Source organism: Microtus pennsylvanicus, chromosome 10 (assembly GCF_037038515.1).
Source record: "Microtus pennsylvanicus isolate mMicPen1 chromosome 10, mMicPen1.hap1, whole genome shotgun sequence".
Lineage (NCBI taxonomy): Eukaryota > Metazoa > Chordata > Mammalia > Rodentia > Cricetidae > Microtus > Microtus pennsylvanicus.
Window position 1 is genome coordinate 67,857,803 of NC_134588.1, and position 12,686 is coordinate 67,870,488.

At 40.3% G+C, this 12,686-nt stretch overlaps 1 protein-coding gene across 1 annotated transcript; it reads right to left on the reverse strand.

The window, feature by feature from the left end:
- Positions 1-9,816: 9,816 nt before the first annotated feature.
- Positions 9,817-10,767, reverse strand: LOC142858307 (olfactory receptor 2T6-like). Its single transcript, XM_075987487.1, has one exon. The coding sequence runs from the start codon at positions 10,765-10,767 to the stop codon at positions 9,817-9,819; it is 951 nt and encodes a 316-aa protein (XP_075843602.1).
- Positions 10,768-12,686: the final 1,919 nt, after the last annotated feature.

Here is a 12,686-nt window from a genome sequence, read left to right on the forward strand (position 1 = left end):
GAAAGGATAACAAACATATATCCAGTGGAATATTATTCAGCCATAAAGAAAAATGAAATCATGACAATTTCAGGTAAATGAACAGAACTAGAAGATATAATTGAATGAGATGACCCAGACTCAGAAAGACAAATGCCACATGTTCCCTTTCATCTGTGGTTCCTAGTTCCAGATGTGCGTATATGATCTGGGTGACTGCAGAAACCAGTGAAGTGAGTGTCTGTGAACCATAGCAAGATATCTTTAAAGGCGTGATCATGGCACTGGTATCTTTGTGGTCATCACCAATTGTTGAGTTGCTCAGCCAGATGAAAACTACATCTTATACTGGGAACGTAGCCAAAAACCTATGGTTAGCAAGGTCGCAGATCTTAGAGGAGAACCTACGCTGCCACTTTACTAGACAGGTATGGTTACTAACTGCATTCCAAATATTTGCCCTCAAATAAATTAAAAATAAATAAATAAATGTCTGCTCTTATACTCTTACCCCTCACCAAGGAAGTTTCTCTTTGCAGCACACAGAGACAATTACAAAAAGCCACAACTGGTCAAAATGCAGAGACCAACGGACCATGGGATGCTCATCCTGGCTTGATACAACTACAATATAACACCCATCCTTAAGGCTCTGTGAATACTGTGGAAGAGGGGTACTGAGACTGTAAGAGCTGGAGGACCAGGAAGTCTTCTTTGAGACTGTATCTTCTAAAAAAATGACAGGGAGCTACTCCATAAAACATCAAGCATATGACTGCCCAAACAAGACCTGAGCAATGTTAACACCAGTAGATAAGCTGATACAGAAGTGGCAAATCTCACAGGCCCCTACCCCTAGATGAAGAGCTGCAGGCTATTAGTGTGTGCATGTGCTTGCATGTGTTTGTGCATGTGTGCGTGTGATCCAATGGTCAGTCCTAAAACATTTACACAAATGCAACACTAAATGAAGCCAGCAAATTGTATTTATTAGCATGTCTAGTATATATGGCAATAATAACTAAAGAAAATTGTCCATTCATTTGAAAGGGAACAGTGGGAGGGTCATTGGAGGTATTGGAAGGATAGAAGGAAGGGAAATGATATAATATTTTTTTGGGGGGGACAGAGTCCTTCTATTATAGACCTGGCTGTCCTGGAACTCACTATGTAGACCAGAATGGCCTTAAGATCACAGAAATCCACCTGCCTCTGTCTTATAAGTGCTGGAATTAAAGGCATTGCTACCGCCCCCAGGAATGTAAGTATATTTTGATTGAATTTAAAAAAGACTTGCCATGAGAATTATACTGGGCAACTGGGTATTTATCTAGATGTATGGCAGACACCTTACCAGGTCACCTTTCAGCATATGGTCATTAATTCAACCCTGACAAGTGTATATTCCCATTGGAATCCGGTGTCATTTGGTAAGTTTCTCTTCCTCCTAAGCAAACATTATCTAAATGGACATAATTGCCTACAATGGACACAAAAGCAAACATTACAAAGGAAATTAAGTTACTATTCCTACTTTAGAGAAAGATGGTATACAAACAGAAGGGGAGACTGTTTTAGAAGAGCAAGAGGAGCAGAGAGAGGAACTAGGCTTGGAAATAGTAAGAGAGTGACTATAGCCAGAATGTAGTGCTTGATGTACATGGACAAAAATGTCATTATGGAAGCCATCACCTTGATAATTGCATATTAATAATTTTTGAATACTGTGAGTGAATGCCCCCATTTTTGCCAGCTTTGAGGCATGTGCTTAGAAGTGGCATTGCCCTGGCAGAGATTCACTGGGTATCCTAAGCAGTGTGTCCCAACTCTCAGATATGTGACCTGACCACAAGCATCAGGGCTTTCGATGCTTTTTTTTTTCCAGATAATGATTGTAATGAATTCCATGACCTTAGTGTACGAGTTCCAGTCTTGATTTGTGGTCACGGCCTCTATCATATACTGCAGATAGCATACAGGGTTTATATGGGCTCAAGGAAGCCTAAGTATTTGCAGGGATTCAGGAGTTCCTTTGGAGGATAATCAATGATGTCTGATAATAGCTGAGTAGTGAATAACACAGTGCACTGGAGCTGGACGTTTCCATTCCTATCCTGGCTCTTTAACTTAGTGTCACACAGGCATGGGTGCGCTCATTTCTACTCTTTCTGCACCCAGAGAATGATGAGAGCAAACATATCACACTCATGTGTGCACACACACGCATGCACACACACACATGCATGTACGCACTCACATGAAAATACAAACACATACACAATAGTAATATAAAATTCCCTAAAATGCAATGGGTCTATCACAGTGAAAAAAGAAAATATTCATTTCCCCCATACCAATGATAAAGGGAAAGTGGAACCTATGTGGGAAACATACAGACACCTCCTTTCCTGACAACACCATATTTTCATATAAAGATGGATCTCAAATGACTTATAAAGAATTATTTGATTTGCACTTCTTTGATGGCTAAGGCTGGTGAACATTTCCTTAAGTGTCCTTCAGTCATTTGAGATACATCTGTTGAGAGGTCTCTTTAGGTCTGTACCCCACTTTTTTATTGCATTATTTGTTCTTTTGATGACCAATTTCTTGAGTTCTTTGTATATTTTGGAGATCAGACCTCTGTTTGATATGGGCTTACTGAAGATCTTTTCCCTTTCTGTAGGCTGCCATTTTGTCTTGTTGACCGTGTCCTTTGCTTTGCATAAGCCTCTCAGTTTCAGGAGGTCCCATTTATTAATTGTTTCTCTCAGTGTCTGTGCTACTGGGGTTATATTTAGGAAGTGGTCTCCTCTGCCTATATGTTCAAGAACACTTCCCACTCTCTCTTCTATGAGGTTCAGTGTGGTTGGTTTTATAGTGAGATCTGTGATCTATTTGGACTTGATGTTGTGCATGCTAATGGATATGGATCTATTTTTATTCTTCTACATGTGGATATCCAGTTACGCCAGCACTATGACGAGTGTCTAGCATTTGACTAGCGTCTTGGTGTGCTTGAAAAGAATGTAAATTCTCCCGTGTTGGGGGTGTCCTCCATATATTTCTCACACTGGACTGGTAATTGTGCTACCAGAACCTTCTCCATTATTACTAATTTCTTTACCTCCTTGTCTTCTCAGTCACTAAGAGAGCAAGAGAGTAAACTCTCCTATTACATGAAGAATCTATCAATTTGTCTGTAGTTGGCTCAATTTTTCCTCTCTATACTTGGAAGCTGACTGTAAGATGCTTTCGAAGTTAGAAGTGTTACTGATAGAAAATTTAGCCGGGTGGTGGTGGCGCATGCCTTTAATCCCAGCACTCAGGAGGCAGAGGCAGGTGGATCTCTGTGAGTTCGAGGCCAGCCTGGTCTACAAGAGCTAGTGCCAGGACAGGAACCAAAGCTACAGAGCAACCCTGTCTCAAAAAACTAAAATAATAATAATAATAATAATAATAATAATAATAATTCAACCTTTATTGGTATGTAGTGAACTTTTCTTTATCCCCCCAAAGCAAGTATTTTAAGGCCTTAAAGGCCATCCTATCTGAGATATAATTATGCCCTGTGCCAGCTTTATTTTAGCATATGCCTGCTTATGTTTCTGCTCTCTTTTGATTTCAACTTTTTTATATCATTGTATTTTAACATATATCTTCTAAATGGCACATATCAGAACTTTGCATTGTTTCCTTATGCATTTTGAACCTACTCTGGCATTCTTTACTTTTAACGGAAACATTTAGTCTTTATGCATTGACTGATTTCTCACATATTTAAGGCAATGTTTATTATTTTTTTAAACTTAAGAAAAAAGCTTTCCAATCTGAAAAAAAATGTTACCTCAAATTAAAAAATGTATAATATTTTGGGTACTACTATAATAGAATTTGAGGGGCTGGAGAGATGGCTCTATGATTAAGAACACTTAGTGTTATTCTAGAGGAACTGAGTTCAGTTCCTAGCCTTGTAACACCAGCTTTGGGATCCAGTACCCTCTCTTCTGGCCTGCTTGGGCACAGCATTGTGCACAGTGCACTGACATGCATACAATCAAAACATTGATACATATAAAAAATAAATCTCAAAAAATTTAAAAATATTGGAGTTGGAATTTGTTTTATTTTCAATGGTTAGTGAATTCAAGAACCTTGAAGAAAGGAATTCAGAAGCCAGGTGAAGTTGAACGATGCATTCTATATCCTACACCCTACAGGTCAATTTTGGTCAATGAAGTTTCATGACACAACACAGAAACCATTCATTATTATACTGTCCTGAGTAAGGTCATCAGAAAGCTTCCTCTTGAGTCATTATAGGCTATTTTCTATGAGAGATGGTCAATGTCAGATGATCTGGGGAATCAAGATTCCTGGACAGAAAGGGGTACTGTCCCATTGGTCCTAAAAGGACAAGAATTTGCAATCTTGAGAAAACTTCCAAACACACAAGAAGGTTCCCCCAAAATTGAAAAATAGGTTCATACTCAGTTAATTTATGGTCTTAGAAAAATTATAACTTAAAACTAAGCATTAAAAATATTCTATAAGAACACTACAAAATAATTTTATTCTTACATAGAATCTTTAACATTTAATCTACATTTTCTTCATTATGTTTTCCCTTGGCCATCATCACTGATGAGTTAAGATAAAAACAACTCTAAATGTTCTCTGGAGGTGTGTTCACATGTATGTTGGAAGGAACATGCATGAAAGGAGAGGAGTCACATGCTAATACCCATTGACAGTGTCAGGGGTTTTGGTACTTGCCATGGGAAGATGTGAATGAGAAATATAGATTTCCTGTGCATATAGCCATAAAGTTAATTGAAAGTATATCCTGCAGTGGATAATGTGAATCAACACAGCTTTCCAGAGGGAATAAAAAGCAGATCTCTAAGAAGTTCCAGTCTGGTCAAATTCTAAGACCCTAGAGCCAGTTCTACCACTGAACTACCAATGCCATCTGGAGAGACTGCTCAGTGGTTAAGGGCACTGCCTACTCTTCCAAAGGTCCTGAGTTTAATTCACAGCAACCACATGGTGACTCACAACCATCTGTAATGAGATCTGGTGCCCTCTTGAGGAAGAGACTTATTCAGTCATTGTCATCAACTTAGACATGAAGCCCAATATGGACAAATTCAACAGAACCATCATATATGGTCTGCCCATGCATGCTTCAGCATTGCCAAGGCATAAATTTCAAATTTCAATTTCAGAGTCAATTAGGCATTTGATTTCTCTGGTTTGCTCTCTGCCACTTCTTCCATTAGGTTGGTGTTCTAGAGTTCTGCAGTGTTTATGATATTGTCAGGCTACAATCCTTCCGTTCTCCCCTAGATATTAAAGGGCAGAGCAAAGGCTATAGAGAGTAAAAGGCTATAATCACACATGCAACATCTTATATGCTTTCCCCATTCCTTGATGATGCTTCTGTGAACACAAGATACACATTTCACTAGTTCATTTTTACTAGAATCACAAACTCCTAAGATTTTCACGGTCCTACACACTGAAGTCTGATAAGTCTTATTTCTTCAGGCATGACCAAAAGGCTCACAGAGGAATGAGTGCCTGACATGTCAGATCATCGCAGGGGTCTACAGTGGTGCAAAAGTTCTCATATGATGACTGAGAAGAGAAAGAAAATTCCCATGTAGATTTCTACAGCAATAATTATTTAAACTACATAGTCCTTTGAGAGGACTCTTAGGGGTTAGGACTTAAACAATGGAGGATGTTTACCTCTACGTAAAGACAAATAGTCAGCTAGTCATCTCACTTAGAAAAGGTCATTCCCCCTAACAGCCTTGGTTCAATAGGCTGTTTACCCTTGCAAGAATGGAACTGCAGGACTCACAGAAATACACTGCAGGGTATTTTATGTTTTAAATGAACTATTTTTTCCATTGAAGGTTAAGTAATTTTGGTCCATGAAATAAACTGGCAGTAGACAACAGTTAAAAAAAAATAAAGTCTACATACTCTATTACAAGACTAGTGGACCCTAATCAGAGGTGAAAAGGTCATTTAACTTTATGTAGATTTGAGCAAAGGGATGCCTTAAATCTCTGGATAAAGGAGATGGGCTATGGAGTTCTGGGGAGAATGTTGTACAGGAAGAAAGTGAAGGTCCATGTAACAGCCCACTGGTAATATCTGTGTGGGCTACAGCAGCCCCTTGCTGTACAGGGGAAGAGGTGGTGATAAGAGGCGCCCATCTTTCTTCGCCTTACTAATGCAGATGTGAATTTCTTATTATGAAAAGCAGCTATTTAGAGCCATTCCTGTCCTCAGAGGTCCGCAGCATCTGAAAAACTTGAACTCTGACAAGAAACATTTGGAGTGAAATGTTTTATTCTCTGAGAATAAACCACCTATTTCCCTCCTGTGCAAAAACAATGAATTAGCAACCAGTATAGAAGCTAATTTAGACCCTACTTTACAATATGAGGAGAAAATTACTGTACAGAGACGGAGCCAGTCCAGCTCTGCATAGGAGATGCACCTTCTTCCCAAAGCTATCTCAAATGGAGGCCAGTATCCACATGAAAAACTAAGTCAGTTTTTCTAGAAACTATGTAAGTTTTCTAATAGTATATTTTATCCAATAAGTCATATTGTAAAGTAGGGTCTTTGTTATTCCATAGAGGTCCATAAAGATGGCTATTGAACAAGTTTGCTATCTTCTCATAAGGTTTTTGAACAAACAAGCAGAGCAGAAGCCATTTTCTATCTGATTACCTTCGATTTCTTCTTCTTCATCATCATCATCATCATCATCATCATCATCATCATCTTCTTCTTCTTTCTTTTCCTCCTCCTCCTCCTCTTCTTCTTCCTCCTTCTCCTCCTCCTCTCTTCTTCTTCTTCTTCTTCTTCTTCTTCTTCTTCTTCTTCTTCTTCTTCTTCTTCTTCTTCTTCTTCCTCTTCCTCTTCCTCTTCTCTCCTCCTCCTCCTTCATCTATCTATCTATCTATCTATCTATCTATCTATCTATCTATCTATCTATCTATCTATCATCTATCAATCATCTATCTATTTATCATCTATCTATCTGTCTGTCTATCATTTGTTTTGATGGTCCATTTGTAGTACAAAGTAAAGATTAAGAAGGAGCCACCCTATTTCTTCTTGCAGAGACTATTTCTATGATGAATGACTGAGAACTGGTCAAAGTGCTGAAAATAAGAGACTGTGAGTGCTCAGGTATACAGATCATCTACATCAACCTCCCCTCTCCCAAGGCTCAGGAACATCATGAAAGAGTGGATAGAAAGGATACAACATCCATTAAATGAGGAGAGGAGCCGTGACATGCTGTCTTCTGAGCATGATGTGGCAGATGTCAAGTCACAGCAGCTGTGGCTACCTACACAAGATTGTCCTAGAGGAATGCCAGCACGGATGGGGGAGGTGCTCCCAAGGCCCTACCCCTAGCTGAGGCTGGGTTGACAGTTGATGGCTGTGGAGTGAAGGAGAAGAATGCACATCTTCTGTGCAGATCAGGACTGGTTCCCTCTCTATATGCTGATTCTCTCCCGGTATTGTAACGTTGGATCTGGATATGGTGATCTCACTCTCCAGAGTGGCATAGTTCATGACCATTGCTTTGCACACTGGTGGAGTCCAACTAGTTCTTGTAATGGTCCCTACTGCTAGTCCCACACGAGAAGCATCTGTCAAGACAGCCAATCCTATAGTTCCTAGTTCTTGGTTTTTGTGTCTTTTACCTGAGCTGATACCTTGAGACATCTTTGAAGCAGTTCCCAACAGTATGTGGCCTTTGTCAAAGAGGCCAAAGCTTGACAGGAATGAGACAAAAAACAGCCTGAATTATTTACTTTTAAAATAATTTTCTGTTTTCTGTTACTTTGGGCTATCAGCCCCAATAACCAAAGCTAGCTAATGAACTCTCTTTCTATAATACCAACACACACACACACACACACACACACACACACACACACACACACACACTCTTCACTGATTCTGGTTAGTAAGGAACCCTTCCTAATACAAGCATATACCAGAAATTGATACACAGCTGTCATGCATCAGCCCTCTCTATTCTTTCTCATTTATTAGACCGCTTGAATGCCATCTCCTAGATTGAAAATCACTTGCAGTAGCAATTTTTGCATCTATGTATATGTATATTCACACATGATTTTGTGTATCAGTAAACAATATAGAAGAAACTACAGAGGAGAAAACATTATTTCTCTATCACTTTCAGGATTCACTTAGTATGGTTGTCTCATTTTACCAAAAACAACATAACTCCATTCTTCTTTTAAAAGAAAAAAAATCTCATTGTGTGTATCTGCCATGTTTTCCTTCTCCATTCCTCTGTTGTGGATGCTGCTTGGCTCCACAGCTTAGCTGCTGTGAACAGTGCTGCAATGAACAGGTATGTAAGCATCACACCAGCATGGAGGTGTTAGCCCAATAGGGTATAGATGGGACACATGGTACATCTCCTGGCTTTCTGAGAAACCTCCCTTCTTCTGATTTTCATAATCACTGGTGAACTTTACATTCCCACATGTTGCCTCCCAAGTTTAAAGTACATAGTGTTCCCCAGATGGAGTCTCTGAGAGGCTGCTTCTTTTCTTGAAGATGCCTAACTGTGCAGTTAAACAGAATCGGGTCTGCTTCCTGAGTCCCGCTGGTTAGTCCAGCACAGAACTCCAAGATTGCTCGGTTTGACAGTTTTGTATCTAACACCCAGCAGCATTTCAGTACAACAGGAGTCTGGCTCTGTTTAGTCCCCACACTATTGTCAGAGCAGCGGGACATCACTGGATGCAACTTCGATTTCGTCCAACAGGTACAAAGCCTAGCACTCAGCTGTGCAGAGTAGGTACAAGAGGATGGGGGTGTGGTTTTTACTGTCTGGGTACACTCCAAATACTTTTCCCAGCTTTTAATTTCTTAAAACAGAAATGATATTATGTCCAAAAAGGATTTGCTGGCTGTAACTTACAAATGCAAAGCTGAGTTCTATTTATTTTCTCATTTTGTGTACCCTGTAAAAAAGCCAGCCCTGTGGGGAAAGGAAACAGGTTGTATCCAGCATTGCTCTTGAAGTGGGAAGAAGATGGCATTATCCCTCTGATTACTAACATCTACACTGAGAGTCCAAGAGTCCCAATGTTTTAGAGAAGAACCTGGGACACAGTTGCAGAGCTTGCTCTTGTATGAGCTATTTCTTTCTCAACTATCTGCTTCTACATATGTCAATATAATGATTAAGAAAAACAATAGAACCCCTGCTCTATGGTAATTTGATCCTTGAATTGCTCCATAAATGTGGTTCTTTATTTTTCCACCTTCAAGTTAGATAAAGGAGAATTTTTCAATTGCTATTCCAGAAAGGGACGTTTGGATTTTATGAATTCTGTTGTTGAGTATCTGTAGGTATTCCCTATGAAGCTCTATAATGTGTTACTGTAATTTAAATGTTGACCTTCATAAGAGTTTCATAAACTCTACCATTGACTAGATTAAACAATGCCGTTAATTTACAGGTTCTTATAAGGTCACTGAAGGTTGAATATGTAACCTTGAACACACACTTTGGGACCTCCATGTACATAAACTGCAATAAGAAACTTCCCATGAATGAATTAAAGCCAGTGGAAATAAAGAAGGAAAAAAATAAGTGGTAGCGAGGGGAAGTTAGCATTGTTTAAACATGAGATGTCACAAGCATCTTATCTTTGATGGAAACACTTCTGATGCATTGCTTTTAAAATTGCGGTAGCATTTATCCATTATCCATACTTCGTCCCAGACAGGCACGGGCATTTTAGTTTCTTGCAATTATTTTCTTTCCACACTGCAGGTCCCTCTATGTCTTGCTATCACTCTCTTCAAAGCCCCGGCCACATCTCTGTTCCTCAGACTATAAATAACAGGATTCAGCAAGGGGGTGAGGATAGTGTAAAAGGCTGAGAAGATTTTGTCTTTGAGTGGGGTGTGGTAGGACTGTGGAAGCATGTAGGTGTACAAAGCAGCCCCATAAAACAACGTCACCACAATCACATGTGAAGAGCAAGTGGCGAAAGCCTTCTTCCTCCCTTCTTCTGACTTTATCTGATGTACGGTGACAAGTATCTGTGCATAGGACGTGATCACCACGGAGAAGGGGACCAACAGCATCACAACACAGCAGATGTACATCACCATCTCATACATGGCCTTGTCACCACAGGCCAGCCTCAGCATCGTGGGAGCCTCGCAGAAGAAGTGGTTGATCTTGTGGGAGGCACAGAACGGGAGACTCATGGTGATGGGGGTGAGGAGAAAACTGTCCAGAGCGCCACCAAACCAAGAGCTGGCCAAAATAAACCAGCAGACCCTCCGACTCATGAGGACAGGGTAACGGAGTGGATTGCAGATGGCCACATAGCGGTCATAGGCCATAAGTCCCAGCAGGAAGAACTCGGCTCCTACAAAGCCCATGTAAAGAAAGTACTGGGCTGTGCAGGCAGCAAAGGAGATGGTCCCTTTGCCCACAATGTAATCTATCAGTATCTTAGGCACAATAGTGGAGATGTACATCATGTCAATGAAGGAGAGATGGCTGAGGAGGAAATACATGGGCGTGTGGAGGTGAGGATCTATGTGAATGAGAAAGATCATGATTCCGTTAGCCATTATGGCCATGAAGAACGTGGCACAGATAACACTGAAAAGGAATCCTGATGCTTTGTTGTGGGTAAAGAGCCCCACGAAGGTGAAGTCACTGGGGAAAGTTTTGTTTCCATCCATATGTCTGTGCTTGAGCTGGAAGCATAAGGAGAGAAGCAGCAGTTATCGAAATGATGAAGGCAAGAGGAATCATCACAAATCTGTAAATGAGATCTGTAAGTGAGACTCATTTGTCTCTTTCTGGGGAAGCACTTTCTGGGAGGTCAGTTGCAGCTGCTTTTTTGCCCATTTCTTCTTGTTGAGGAGTAACCTCCCAAAAAGTATGTTTCCCATGGCATAAAACTGAGTGGATATTTGATAAACAGTAGTTCATACTATAAAGTTTAATTATCATTGCATAGTATCTGAGTCTTGGAGAAGCGTCTTTCTTTAGAGCACAGCCTGGTTGCTCAAAATGTATATTCAACAGCAAAGCAATTGATATTTTAAATCCATTTGTACAACCGGTTGATCAGAATAATATTTGATCAGATTGCGACTTTTCTTCCCGGTTTTAAAATTTGTCAATTCCAGGCCGGAAATAAAGATGGTTCAGCTGATGAAGCTTGCTGACCTGAGACCTGACTCCTGCTGGTCTTCTTCTGCTGTTCACATACATGCCATGATACCCCCATGCTAAATAAATAAATGAACAATACTTTCAAAAGAAATGTTAAAACTTACCAGTTCCACTAGAAATAACCACAAAGCTGCGGACTCTGTTGGAAACTAATGAGCTGTAGCGAATGGGATAGCAATATCATTCATAACTGACCATGACTGTTAGTCAATTTCTCATCAATTTACTGCCATATCCTGTCTCTAATGTGACATCTGTGCAGACATTTTGGTGCTAGTGTAGTAGATAACAGGGAGTGAGTTTCATGTGTTTTAATATCTTCTTGGAAGAGAAACACTGAAAGAAGTTAACAGAGGAGGGGGAATGTATTTGGGTACTGCTAATAAGAGCTAAGGGGAAAAAATTATCACAGACAGTAAAAGAGAATGAATATAAAATGACCATTCATAGACTCTGGGTGTGGGCTTTTATTATAGAAAACATGTACATTGTAAAGCACAACAGAGCTCAGACTACGGAGGAAACAAAAGCCAACTCAGGAAGAGGACTGTTTGTGAGGAAGGAGCTGAGGACGGAGCTCAGTGGTAGAGCACTTGTTCAATGGACATGAGGCCCCGGGTACCATCTTCAGCACCACATTAAACAAACAAACGACGGGGAAAGGATAGTGAGGGATGGGTAGTCAGTTTCTCGAAGTAATGGGCCGGAGTAAGGAGCCCAAGTTATTTTTTAAATATTATCGGTGGAATGAACTGCAGTTTGATTTTAAGAAATTACATAATATTTAACATGTTTGGGCTGCACGGTGATGGCACATGCCTTTAATCTCAGCACTTGAGAGGCAGAGGCAGGCGGATCTCTGTGAGTTCATAGTCAGCCTAGTCTACAAGAACTAGCTCTAGGATAGGCTCCAAAGCTACAGAGAAACCCTGTTTCGAAAAACCAAAACCAAAAAATTAACATGTTTATCTTGATAAACTCTCCCTTCTCAACATTTGTGATCTTCTTCTTCCTCCTCCTCCTCTTCTTCCTCTCCCTCTTCTGCTCTCTTTTTATCCTCCTCTTCCTCTTCTTCTTTCTATTTTGTCTTTAGGCAGGGTCTCACTATGTAGCCCGATTGTTTTTGAACTCATATGCAGGTAAGGACTTATTTGGCACATATTTGAGGGTTCAACTCTCATGCAGGGAAGGCATGGCTGTAGGTGGCCACCTGCAGCTGTGACAGAAGATATTCATTCACATCTGGGCAGATGTGATGTGCCTGATTTCCAGATATGTCCATCTTGCAAAGATTCTACAAAGCCTACTGCTACAAGCAACTGGAGACCCAGTATTGAAACGTGAGTCTGTTGAAAATATTTTACAAATAAACTGTAACATCCAGCATGCACATGGCCCTGGGTATCCACAGCACCACAGA